The following is a 13817-nucleotide window of genomic DNA, read 5'->3' on the forward strand; positions in this document are numbered from 1 at the left end:
ACTCACCCCCCCCCCATTCGTGTGCATGGGCAATACTTATAGAAGCTGTTTCAGGAAACCTTGCACTAGAGTAAAACAATTTAAATATACTTGCAAATCCTTTTCGTGTATCATCAGGTGGGTTCGTGTCTGAGACATGAAGGTAACTAAACCTGTCAAAGAGAGCATAAACATTAACATATCCCCTCCCCCCTCCCCCCCCCCACATGACAAACGGGCCAGTTGACAGGATTATAGGCGGTCATTATGTCAAACAGAGCAATTGTCACAAAGACCGCAGTCACTAGCTGGAATGAAAAGAGAAAAGTTAGGACAACACAAAAGTAGACAAATGCCCAGCCAACATCGCACATTATAAATTTCCATGTTTTAAACTTTCTAAACTTAGCTTTTTTATCTAAACAGGTATGCTCCTTTAGGAGCCAGACCTCAGCTATTATCATGACCAAGGCTATGTACAGTGAGTAGGTAAATAACCTCTCCATTATTTAATTACGCACTGGATTTAGTGCAGAACTTGTAATCTTGGTGCATAGGTTTTAGTGTAGTCAGCCTAAAGTACCTTTAATATAGTTTGCGAGCAAAAGCCAGACAAAAAGTTTTGTAGCGCGCCCCAGAAAATTCTATGGGGAAAGGGAATTAGTGCTTGAGATGTTAATGCACCTGTGTCTTTCGCTTGCCTGCAAACTTTTTACTTTCAACTTGTAATATCAACTTGTGCAGTGGTAGCTCTCAATAGCGCTAATATTTTTGCACAACATTTGTAATCTATGCCTTAGTTTTTGCATGAGAACTTTCTTTTTAATCTAATTTTATTTTTATAATTTCCCTGACAGAATAACACAGGTATTTTGAGCTTCTAAATAAACTTTGCACAGGTATTTTGGTATAGAAGCCATATTGCTTCAGGTAGACTCCCATAAAGGCCAAAATATATGCAAAAGACTGAACACATTGTATAGAGCTGTTGCATTGTGTTGGCGCGTGTTCCCCCTGTGTTGTTCCGACGACAAATGAAGCAAGAACTGTGTGTACGAGATTTTGTACATTACCAAGTAAAGCTGACAGACTTGTGCAACAGCTAATCAGATGGGGAAATTGGCTCCTCACTTCCTTTACAGACAAGTCTTTAAATACATCCCTGTTCTGCTTTGTACTCACTTGGTTTCTAATTTTACTGCTCTGCATATTCATAATTCTCTACAGCTGGCCCCAAAAACCTCAACTGGGACTTCTAGTCGCTGCTGTGCGGTCGTCTACCAAAGGTTAGACAATTTAATGACTATTTTGTAATATTTACATTTTAAAAGAAAACGTGAAGTATTTTTTTTCATTGGGGAAGGATGTTAAACTTATTTAAAGTGCTATTGCATTGTCTTTTTATGATATATATGTTGATTATGCAATTGTAATATATTTACTGGTCCTTTAATACATAATTTTATCACTGTAAAGATAACTAGATCAAATGTGGATTATTAGATTGAAAGATATGTATAGCAATCAAACAATTAGATAATTAATTAACAGACAACTGATAATTATCTCAGAGGAACCCTAAATAAATTGGCACTGATACTCAAAGACCTCAGGCACTAATTGCAGAACAGACACTAGATTGAAACGTATCAGACTTTAGGATTTACAAGTTTTTATAATATAACAGAAATCTATATTCTTAAGTATTACTGATACATCATTTTCAAACTGTTAGTATGAGCAGTGATTTCTTAAAAACATTAAAGGGACAATCTACAAAATAATTGTTATTATTTAAAAATATAGATAATCCCTTTATTGCCCATTCCCCAGTTTTGCATAACCAACACTGTTATATTAATATACTTTTTACCTTTGTGATTACCTTGTATCTAAGCCTCTGCAGACTGCCCTCTTATTTCAGTTCTTTTGACAGACTTGCATTTTAGCCAATTAGTGCTGACTCCTAGGTAACTCCACGTGCATGAGCACAATTTTATCTGTATGACACACATGAACTAATGCTCTCTAGCTGTGAAAATGCATTCAGATAAGAGGCGGCCTTCAAGGGCTAAGAAATTAGCATTTGAGCCTACCTAAATTTAGCTTTCAAATAAGAATACCCAGAGAACAAAGCAAAATTGATGATAAAAGTAAATTGGAAAGTTGTTTAAAATTACATGCCCTATATGAATCATGAAAGTATTTTTTGACTAGACTGTCCCTTTAATTTTCTTGGTATAATTTGTTGAAGAGTAGGCTCAGGAGCAGCAATACTTTACTGGGAGCTAGTTGAACATATCTGATGAGCCCACCAATAACCATCTAGCTCCCAAGTAGCCACTGCCTACTTAGATATGTGATTTAACAAAGGATACCAAGAAAACAAAGCAAATTTGATAATAGAAGTACATTGAACATTTGTTAGAATTGCATGTTGAATCTGAATCATGAAAGTTTATTTTTTTTGCTGTGCTATAGAATAACATATCAGACAAGTCTAAACATTTAAAAAAAAAATGTGTCTTGCATTCAGTAGCCAAACTCCACGCACCACTTGCCTCATTTGGAAGAGCCAATGTGGGCTTGAACCTGCAGCTGATAAGGTTGGCCCCGGTCATAATATTAGTATAAAATGCATTGTTTATACTAATAGTCAATTAGAGAAAGATATGTAGCAGGGTAAGCCTTCTTTTACTATGCATAACTAAACAGTTTATTTTAAACATTACAGTGTAAAAAAAAAAACTCCCATTAGGAACATCAGGGGAGTCTCCTATTAGGGACATCAGGGGAATCTCTCATTAGGGACATCAGTGGAATCTCTCACTAAGAAATATAAGGGGAATCCCCATTAGGAACATCAGGGGAATCTCCCATTAGAAACATCAGTGCAATCTCCTAAAAAGGAACATTAGGGGGATCTCTCATTAAGAACATCAGGGGAGTCTCCTATTAGGAACATCAGAGGAGTCTCCTATTAGAATCACCAGGGGAGTATCCTATTAGGAACCTCAGAGGAGTCTCCTATTAGAAACATCAGGGAAGTCTCCTATTAGGAACATGAGGGGAGTCTCCTATTAGAAACATCAGGGAAGTCTCCTATTAGAAACATCAGAGGAATATCCGATTAGAAACATCAGGGAAGTCTCCCATTAGTAACATTAGTAGTGCAATCTCCCATTAGGAACATCAGAGGAAACTCTCATTAGGAGCATCAGTGCGATTTCCCATTAGGAACATCATTGGAATCTCCCATTAGAAACATCAGTGCAGTCTCCCATTAGGAACATCAGGGAAATCTCCCTTTAGGAACATTAGGGCAATTTAGTGACATGGTACAATTACCAATTAGGAGCTTTTGGGCAATTCCCCCATTTGCAGTGCTGGTACTATCTCCCAATAGGACCATCAGTACAATCTCCTGTTAAGAATGTCAGTACAATCTCATATTAAAAATGCCAGGAACACTGGTCAAACACGTAATATCTTACACTGGTACAACATATTTAGCACTGATGCTATTTAATATTGGTGTCACCAATACCTTTTTTTTCTATTTAACTTTCTGTAGGTTTAATTCAAGCAGAATAATTGCTGTGGTTCCAAACACAAGAAATCCCTTGGGATGTTGAATATGTCAGAAAACATCACCGAATGCCAACCCCAAAGAATACATCGTTCCATCCCCATTTTCCTGTGCTTTGTTTTTTTCATTGGATTTATCTTGAACTGCATCAGTTTATGGATCTTCTGGTTCCGTATAAAGCAATGGAACTCTGTTGTGGTTCTTCAGTTTAACTTGGCCATCGCCGATGCAATCATTACTCCGGCGGCCCCTCTCATTATTGCCTATTCCCTGACAGACGACTGGACCTATGGAACGTTCTTTTGCCAGTTTAAGGTCTTTTTACTCAGTGCTCACATGTATGGAAGTATTTATTTTCTCACTCTCATCAGCATCCACAGATACTTCACGATTGTTCATAACCTAAAGAGAACAGTTTTGACCAGGAACTCATTTATCAAGAAAGTTGCTCTTGTAGTCTGGGGATGTCTTTGTCTCCAAGGAATTCCATTTTTCTTCACCATGAAAACCTCCTATATTCATGAAACCACAAAATGTCTCAGTTTCCATCAAACTGAACTTGCGGTTTTATTTTTTGTTTGGAACTGGGTCATCATATTCTCGGGAATGCTGATTCCCTTTTCCATAACCATACTTTGTTATAGTTTATTAAGCCGATATATTCTCAAAGTGAATCCCATGAATACACAAAGTAAAGTTATGATGAAGAAGTCGATACAGACCATAAGTGTGTCTTTGGTTATCTTCATAATTTGTTATGTCCCAGTTCATATCACCAGAACAATGGGGGTTACCGTTAAGCTTTTTTTTCCAACACATTGTTCTCTACTGGAGAACACCGAGGTTGTCTATTACATCACTTGGATGCTATCAGGAACAAACTGCTGTATGGATCCTATACTCTACTGTTTTGCTTCAGATAAGTTCAAGACAATCTTTATGGAATCATTTTGCTGTTTTTGGTGCCCAAGAAAGTGTCTCCCAGGTATAACAGGCAATGCTGAGCATGTTCAGGCGGAATCAGGATCAGGAACAACATCGGGCAACTCTAACCTTGGACCACTTCCTACTACCAGCTCTGTGATGGCAAGTGCATCAGTTTCAGTAGGTGAAACCAGTGATCAACAACAATTATCAGAAGCCTGTTAGAGGACACATGTTGTTAATATGTTAGCATTTCACAACTCAAAAGCTGTACCAACTGTATATGTCAAATAACTAATGATGTACTATGTATATTTGCCATAATTCTCTGTGCAGAGGCCTGGATGGATGCACACAGTTTCATGTATGTGTTTATGTATGTGTGTATATATATATATATATATATAGATATATGTCCAAATAATTAATTAATTAAAGGGACATGAAACCCCACATTTTTCTTTCTTGATTAAGAAAGATGCATACAAATTTAAATAACTTTCCAAATTACTTCTATTATCTAATTTCCTTCTTTCTCTTGGTATCGTTTGTAGACAAACATACCTAGACAATCTCAGAAGCAGAAATGAAATACTGGAAGCTAGCTGCTGATTGGTGGCTGCACATAAAGGCCGTCTTGTCATTGGCTCACCAGACATACTCAACTAGCTCCCAGTAGTGCAGTGCTGCTCCTTCAACAAAGGATACCAAGAGAATGAAGCACATTTTGATAATAGAAATAAATTGGAAAGTTGTTTAGATTTGCATTTTCTAACTGAATCATGAAGAAAAAGTTTGGGTTTTCGTTTCCTTTAGACTCACGTTTAAGAAATACTTAAGAAATAAGTATTTGGCAAATATGATGAACCTTTTGATTCTTTTATGCCATCAAAATGTATGTTTCTATAAATATCTGTAACTCCTGACTAGTATCATCTTACTCCTCACTACAATGAGATTTTTCCAGCCCTGTAATTATGTGTATATATATAAATAATGGTCTGTCTAACTAGAACATATTTTTTTCAACCTTTTACAAAAACTTTGATTTCGATATAACTTGTTAATGATTGTTTTATAGTTTTATTGTAATTATGTTTGCATTCTGCATTATATCACATGTTATTTATTTTTGTAAATGTATGATTTCTTATAATATGGGAAATAAATGTCTGTTATGCTTGAAGAAGATCAGCCAGGACCTGGTATAGGAGACAGTCAGGACATAGAAGGAAAGACGATTTCTGCTTTAGAGTCTTTGGTGTGTCTCCTCCTTTAGCTAGACAGTCAGGACATGGAAGGAGAGACAGCCAAGGTAGAAGATAAGAGACATCAATGACGTGGGGACAGACAGCAAGGACATGGGGTCAGGGACAATCAGGACATGGGATCAGAGACAGCAAGGACATGGGAAAAGACAGCAAGGATGTGGGGACAGACAGCAAGCACATGGGGTCAGGGACAATCAGGACATGGGATCAGAGACAGCAAGGACATGGGAAAAGACAGCAAGGCTGTGGGGACAGACAGCAAGGACATAGGGTCAGTGACAATCAGGACATGGGATGAGAGACATACAAGAACATGGGGAGAGAAAACAAGGTCATGGGGTCAGTGACAATCAGGACATGGAAGGAGAGACAGCTAAGATATAGGATGAGAGACAGTAAGAACATGGGGACAGACAACAAGGACATGGGGTCAGTGACAATCAGGACATGGTATGAGAGACAGCATGAATATGGGGACAGACAAAAAGAACATAACAGCAGTGACAATTAGGACATAGAAGGAAACAGCCAAGACTGAGGAGACAAAGCAAGGGCATAGGAACAGAGATAGCCAGGGCATGGGAAAAGAGACAGTCTAAATATGTAAAGAGAGACAGCCAGGCAAAGAATTAGAAATGGACAGGGCACAGGGACACACAGGACAAAAATAAATAGTGACAGAACAGAGTTTATGCTGCAAGAAACAATTTGTTAAAACCATTTCAGTCTAAATGAATATGATGGTCTCACCTCAGTGTGTGAATATACATTGCAAACAGCCAACGATAGACATTTAGAGCATCCAATCACAACAGCTTGTTTCCCCACTGCCTTCTTGAAGCTGATTGGGTGCTCTGCTACCTTAAACTTTTAAATATTTACAAATAAGGAATATGCTCAGGAAATGAATTGCTATACCTGGTTGTTTGTAAAATATATTCTCACTTCCCTGGCTGGCAATCAATATAATGCTGTTTATTTGTCATAATTAAGAAGAGCAGCTCACTTATTTGCACATGTAAATATTTAAGCTTATGTAAATATTTCTAAACTGTTCATAAGATATATGATAAGAGGTAATTGTGAACTAAAAATTGTATTTTCAATGAGTGTTTGTAAATATCTTCCTGATATATGGGTCATTTGTTTTAATGCATTAGTGACATTATGTTTGTAATAAATGATATATGTTCCAAGAGAAACAAAAATATATGTCATTTCCTTAGGTTACTTGTGTGTAAGACATGCTGTATTACACAATAACTGTATGACATGCTGTGTGACACAATAACTTTATGACATGTTGTATGACACAATAACTGTATGACATGTTCTATGACACAATAACTGTATGACATGTTCTATGACACAATAACTGTATGACATGCTGTGTGACACAGTAACTGTATGACATGTTGTATGACACAATAACTGTATGACATGCTGTGTGACACAGTAACTGTATGACATGTTGTATGACACAGTAACTGTATGACATGCTGTGTGACACAGTAACTGTATGACATGCTGTGTGATACAGTAACTGTATGGCATGCTGTGTGATACAGTAACTGTATGACATGCTGTGTGACACAGTAACTGTATGACATGCTGTGTGATACAGTAACTGTATGACATGCTGTGTGACACAATAACTGTATGACATGCTGTGTGACACAGTAACTGTATGACATGCTGTGTGACACAGTAACTGTATGACATGCTGTGTGATACAGTAACTGTATGACATGCTGTGTGACACAGTAACTGTATGACATGCTGTGTGACACAGTAACTGTATGACATGCTGTGTGACACAATAACTGTATGACATGCTGTGTGATACAGTAACTGTATGACATGCTGTGTGATACAGTAACTGTATGACATGCTGTGTGACACAGTAACTGTATGACATGCTGTGTGACACAGTAACTGTATGACATGCTGTGTGATACAGTAACTGTATGACATGCTGTGCGACACAGTAACTGTATGACATGCTGTGTGACACAGTAACTGTATGACATGCTGTGTGACACAATAACTGTATGACATGCTGTGTGATACAGTAACTGTATGACATGCTGTGTGACACAAAAACTGTATGACATGCTGTGTGACACAATAACTGTATGACATGCTGTGTGATACAGTAACTGTATGACATGCTGTGTGACACAATAACTGTATGACATGCTGTGTGACACAGTAACTGTATGACATGCTGTGTGATACAGTAACTGTATGACATGCTGTGTGACACAGTAACTGTATGACATGCTGTGTGACACAGTAACTGTATGACATGCTGTGTGACACAATAACTGTATGACATGCTGTGTGATACAGTAACTGTATGACATGCTGTGTGACACAAAAACTGTATGACATGCTGTGTGACACAGTAACTGTATGACATGCTGTGTGATACAGTAACTGTATGACATGCTGTGTGACACAAAAACTGTATGACATGCTGTGTGACACAGTAACTGTATGGCATGCTGTGTGATACAGTAACTATATGGCATGCTGTGTGACACAGTAACTGTATGACATGCTGTGTGACACAGTAACTGTATGACATGCTGTGTGACACAAAAACTGTATGACATGCTGTGTGACACAGTAACTGTATGACATGCTGTGTGATACAGTAACTGTATGACATGCTGTGTGACACAAAAACTGTATGACATGCTGTGTGACACAGTAACTGTATGGCATGCTGTGTGATACAGTAACTGTATGACATGCTGTGTGACACAGTAACTGTATGACATGCTGTGTGACACAGTAACTGTATGACATGCTGTGTGACAAGGTAACTGTATGACATGCTGTGTGATACAGTAACTGTATGGCATGCTGTGTGACACAGTAACTGTATGACATGTTGTATGACACAATAACTGTATGACATGCAGTGTGACACAAAAACTGTATGACATAATGTGGGACACAGTAACTTTATGACATGCTGTGTGAGACAGTAACTGTATGACATGATGTGTGACACAGTAACTGTATGACATGCTGTGTGAGACAGTAACTGTATGACATGATGTGTGACACAGTAACTGTATGACATGCTGTGTGACACAATAACTGTATGACATGTTGTGTGACACAGTAACTGTATGACATGCTGTGTGACAAGGTAACTGTATGACATGCTGTGTGACACAATAACTTTATGACATGCTGTGTGACACAGTAACTGTATGGCATGCTGTGTGACACAGTAACTGTATGACATATAGTGTGACACAGTAACTGTATGAAATGCTGTGTGACACAATAACTGTATGACATGCTGTGTGACACAGTAACTTTATGACATGCTGTGTGAGACAGTAACTGTATGACATGATGTGTGACACAGTAACTGTATGACATGATGTGTGACACAGTAACTGTATGACATGCTGTGTGACACAATAACTATATGACATGCTGTGTGACACAATAACTGTATGACATGCTGTGTGACACAGTAACTGTATGACATGCTGTGTGACACAGTAACTGTATGACATGCTGTGTGAGACAGTAACTGTATGACATGATGTGTGACACAGTAACTGTATGACATGCTGTGTGACACAATAACTGTATGACATGTTGTGTGACACAGTAACTGTATGACATGCTGTGTGACAAGGTAACTGTATGACATGCTGTGTGACACAATAACTTTATGACATGCTGTGTGACACAGTAACTGTATGACATGCTGTGTGACACAGTAACTGTATGGCATGCTGTGTGACACAGTAACTGTATGGCATGCTGTGTGACACAGTAACTGTATGACATATAGTGTGACACAGTAACTGTATGAAATGCTGTGTGACACAATAACTGTATGACATGCTGTGTGACACAGTAACTTTATGACATGCTGTGTGAGACAGTAACTGTTTGACATGATGTGTGACACAGTAACTGTATGAAATGATGTGTGACACAGTAACTGTATGACATGCTGTGTGACACAATAACGGTATGACATGTGTGACACAGTAACTGTATGACATATTGTGTAACACAGTAACTGTATGACATGCTGTGTGACACAGTAACTGTATGACATGCTGTGTGACACAGTAACTGCATGACATGATGTGTGACACAGAGTATCTGGCTGCATGACATGATATATGACACAAAGTATTTAGCTACATGATATTATGTGTGACACAGTAGCTGTATGACATGCTGCCTTTGTGACACAGTAACTGTATGACATGCTGCCTGTGTGACACAGTAACTGAATGACATGCTGTGTAAAACAGTAACTGTATGACATGCTGTGTGACACAGTAACTGTAAGATGTGCTGTGTGACACAGTAACTGCGTGACATGATGTGTGACAGTGACACAGTGTATCTGGCTGCATGACATGATATGTGACACAGAGTATTTAGCTACATGATATTATGTGTGACACAGTAGCTGTATGACGTGCTGCCTCTGTGACACAGTAACTGTATGACATGCTGCCTGTGTGACACAGTAACTGAATGACATGCTGTGTAAAACAGTAACTGTATGACATGCTGCCTGTGTGACACAGTAACTGTATGACGTGCTGTGTGACACAGTAACTGTATGACATGCTGTGTGACACAGTAACTGTATGACATGCTGTGTGACACAGTAACTGTATGACGTGCTGTGTGACACAATAACTTTATGACATGCTGTGTGACACAGTAAGTGTATGACATGCTGTGTCACACAGTAACTGTATGACATGCTGCCTGTGTGACACAGTAACTGTATGACGTGCTGTGTGACACAGTAACTGTATGACATGCTGCCTGTGTGACACAGTAACTGTATGACATGCTGTGTGACACAATAACTGTATGATGATATGCTGTGTGACACAGTAACTGTATGATGCTGTGTGACACAGTAACTGCATGACATGCTGTGTGACACAATAACTGTATGACATGCTGTGTGACACAGTAACTGTATGACATGCTGCCTGTGTGACACAGTAACTGTATGACATGCTGTGTGACACAATAACTGTATGACATGCTGTGTGACACAGTAACTGTATGACATGCTGCCTGTGTGACACAGTAACTGTATGACATGCTGTGTGACACAGTAACTGTATGACGTGCTGTGTGATACAGTAAATGTATGACATGCTGCCTGTGTGACACAGCAACTGTATGACATGCTGCATGACAGAGTAACTGTATGACGTGCTGTGTGACACAGTAACTGTATGACATGCTGCCTGTGTGACACAGTAACTGTATGACGTGCTGTGTGATACAGTAACTGTATGACATGCTGTGTGACACAATAACTGTGTGACATGCTGTGTGATACAGTTTCTGTATGACATGCTGCCTGTGTGACACAGTAACTGTATGATGTGCTGTGTGACACAGTAACTGTATGACGTGCTGTGTGATACAGTAAATGTATGACATGCTGCCTGTGTGACACAGCAACTGTATGACATGCTGCATGACAGAGTAACTGTATGACGTGCTGTGTGACACAGTAACTGTATGACATGCTGCCTGTGTGACACAGTAACTGTATGACGTGCTGTGTGATACAGTAACTGTATGACATGCTGTGTGACACAATAACTGTGTGACATGCTGTGTGATACAGTAACTGTATGACATGCTGTGTGACACAGTAACTGTATGACATGCTGTGTGACACAGTTTCTGTATGACATGCTGCCTGTGTGACACAGTAACTGTATGACGTGCTGTGTGACACAGTAACTGTATGACATGCTGCCTGTGTGACACAGTAACTGTATGACATGCTGTGTGACACAGTAACTGTATGACATGCTGCCTGTGCGACACAATAACTGTATGACATGCTGTGTGACACAGTAACTGTATGACATGCTGTGTGACACAGTAACTGTATGACATGCTGCCTGTGTGACACAGTAACTGTATGACGTGCTGCCTGTGTGACATAGTAACTGTATGACATGCTACGTGACACAGTAACTGTATGACATGCTGTGTGACACAGTAACTGTATGACATGCTGCCTGTGTGATACAGTAACTGTATGACATGCTGTGTGACACAGTAACTGTATGACATGCTGTGTGACACAGTAACTGTATGACATGCTGTGTGACACAGTAACTGTATGACATTCTGCCTGTGTGACACAATAACTGTATGACATGCTGTGTGACACAGTAACTGTATGACATGCTGTGTGACACAGTAACTGTATGACATGCTGCCTGTGTGACACAGTAACTGTATGACATGCTGCTTGTGTGACACAATAACTGTATGACATGCTGTGTGACACAGTAACTGTATGACATGCTGTGTGACACAGTAACTGTATGACATGCTGCCTGCGTGACACAGTAACTGTATGACATGCTGCCTGTGTGACACAGTAACTGTATGACATGCTGTGTGACACAGTAACTGTATGACATGCTGCCTGCGTGACACAGTAACTGTATGACATGCTGCCTGTGTGACACAGTAACTGTATGACATGCTGCCTGTGTGACACAATAACTGTATGACATGCTGTGTGACACAGTAACTGTATGACATGCTGTGTGACACAGTAACTGTATGACATGCTGTGTGACACAGTAACTGTATGACATGCTGTGTGACACAGTAACTGTATGACATGCTGTGTGACACAGTAACTGTATGACATGCTGCGTGACAGAGTAACTGTATGACATGCTGCCTGTGTGACACAGTAACTGTATGACATGCTGCGTGACAGAGTAACTGTATGACATGCTGTGTGACACAGTAACTGTATGACATGTTGTGTGACACAGTAACTGTATGACATGCTGCCTGTGTGACACAGTAACTGTAGGACATGCTGCCTGTGCGACACTATAACTGTATGACATGCTGTGTGACACAGTAACTGTATGACATGCTGTGTGACACAGTAACTGTATGACATGCTGCCTGTGTGACACAGTAACTGTATGACATGCTGCCTGTGTGACATAGTAACTGTATGACGTGCTGTGTGACACAGTAACTGTATGACGTGCTGTGCGACACAGTAACTGTATGACATGCTGCGTGTGTGACACAGTAACTGTATGACATGCTGTGTGACACAGTAACTGTATGACATGCTGCCTGTGTGACATAGTAACTGTATGACATGCTGCCTGTGTGACATAGTAACTGTATGACGTGCTGTGTGACACAGTAACTGTATGACATGCTGTGTGACACAGTAACTGTATGACATGCTGTGTAACACAGTAACTGCATGACATGCTGTGTGACACAGTAACTGTATGACATGCTGCCTGTGTGACACAGTAACTGTATGACATGATGCCTGTGTGACACAGTAACTGTATGACATTCTGCCTGTGTGACACAATAACTGTATGACATGCTGTGTGACACAGTAACTGTATGACATGCTGTGTGACACAGTAACTGTATGACATGCTGCCTGTGTGACACAGTAACTGTATGACATGCTGCTTGTGTGACACAATAACTGTATGACATGCTGTGTGACACAGTAACTGTATGACATGCTGTGTGACACAGTAACTGTATGACATGCTGTGTGACACAGTAACTGTATGACATGCTGCCTGTGTGACACAGTAACTGTATGACATGCTGTGTGCCACAGTAACTGTATGACATGCTGTGTGACACAGTAACTGTATGACATGCTGCCTGCGTGACACAGTAACTGTATGACATGCTGCCTGTGTGACACAGTAACTGTATGACATGCTGTGTGACACAATAACTGTATGACATGCTGTGTGACACAGTAACTGTATGACATGCTGTGTGACACAGTAACTGTATGACATGCTGTCTGTGTGACACAGTAACTGTATGACATGCTGTGTGACACAGTAACTGTATGACATGCTGTGTGACACAGTAACTGTATGACATGCTGCCTGCGTGACACAGCAACTGTATGACATGCTGCCCGTGTGACACAGTAACTGTATGACATGCTGTGTGACACAGTAACTGTATGACATGCTGTGTGACAC

At 39.8% G+C, this 13817-nt stretch overlaps 1 protein-coding gene across 1 annotated transcript; it reads left to right on the forward strand.

The window, feature by feature from the left end:
• Nucleotides 1-1181: 1181 nt before the first annotated feature.
• LOC128642748 (P2Y purinoceptor 4) lies at nt 1182-4831 on the forward strand. Its single transcript, XM_053695537.1, has 2 exons — nt 1182-1265; nt 3554-4831. The coding sequence occupies exon 2, from the start codon at nt 3608-3610 to the stop codon at nt 4715-4717; it is 1110 nt and encodes a 369-aa protein (XP_053551512.1). The 5' UTR covers nt 1182-1265; nt 3554-3607; the 3' UTR covers nt 4718-4831.
• Nucleotides 4832-13817: the final 8986 nt, after the last annotated feature.

Source organism: Bombina bombina, chromosome 12, assembly GCF_027579735.1.
Source record: "Bombina bombina isolate aBomBom1 chromosome 12, aBomBom1.pri, whole genome shotgun sequence".
Lineage (NCBI taxonomy): Eukaryota > Metazoa > Chordata > Amphibia > Anura > Bombinatoridae > Bombina > Bombina bombina.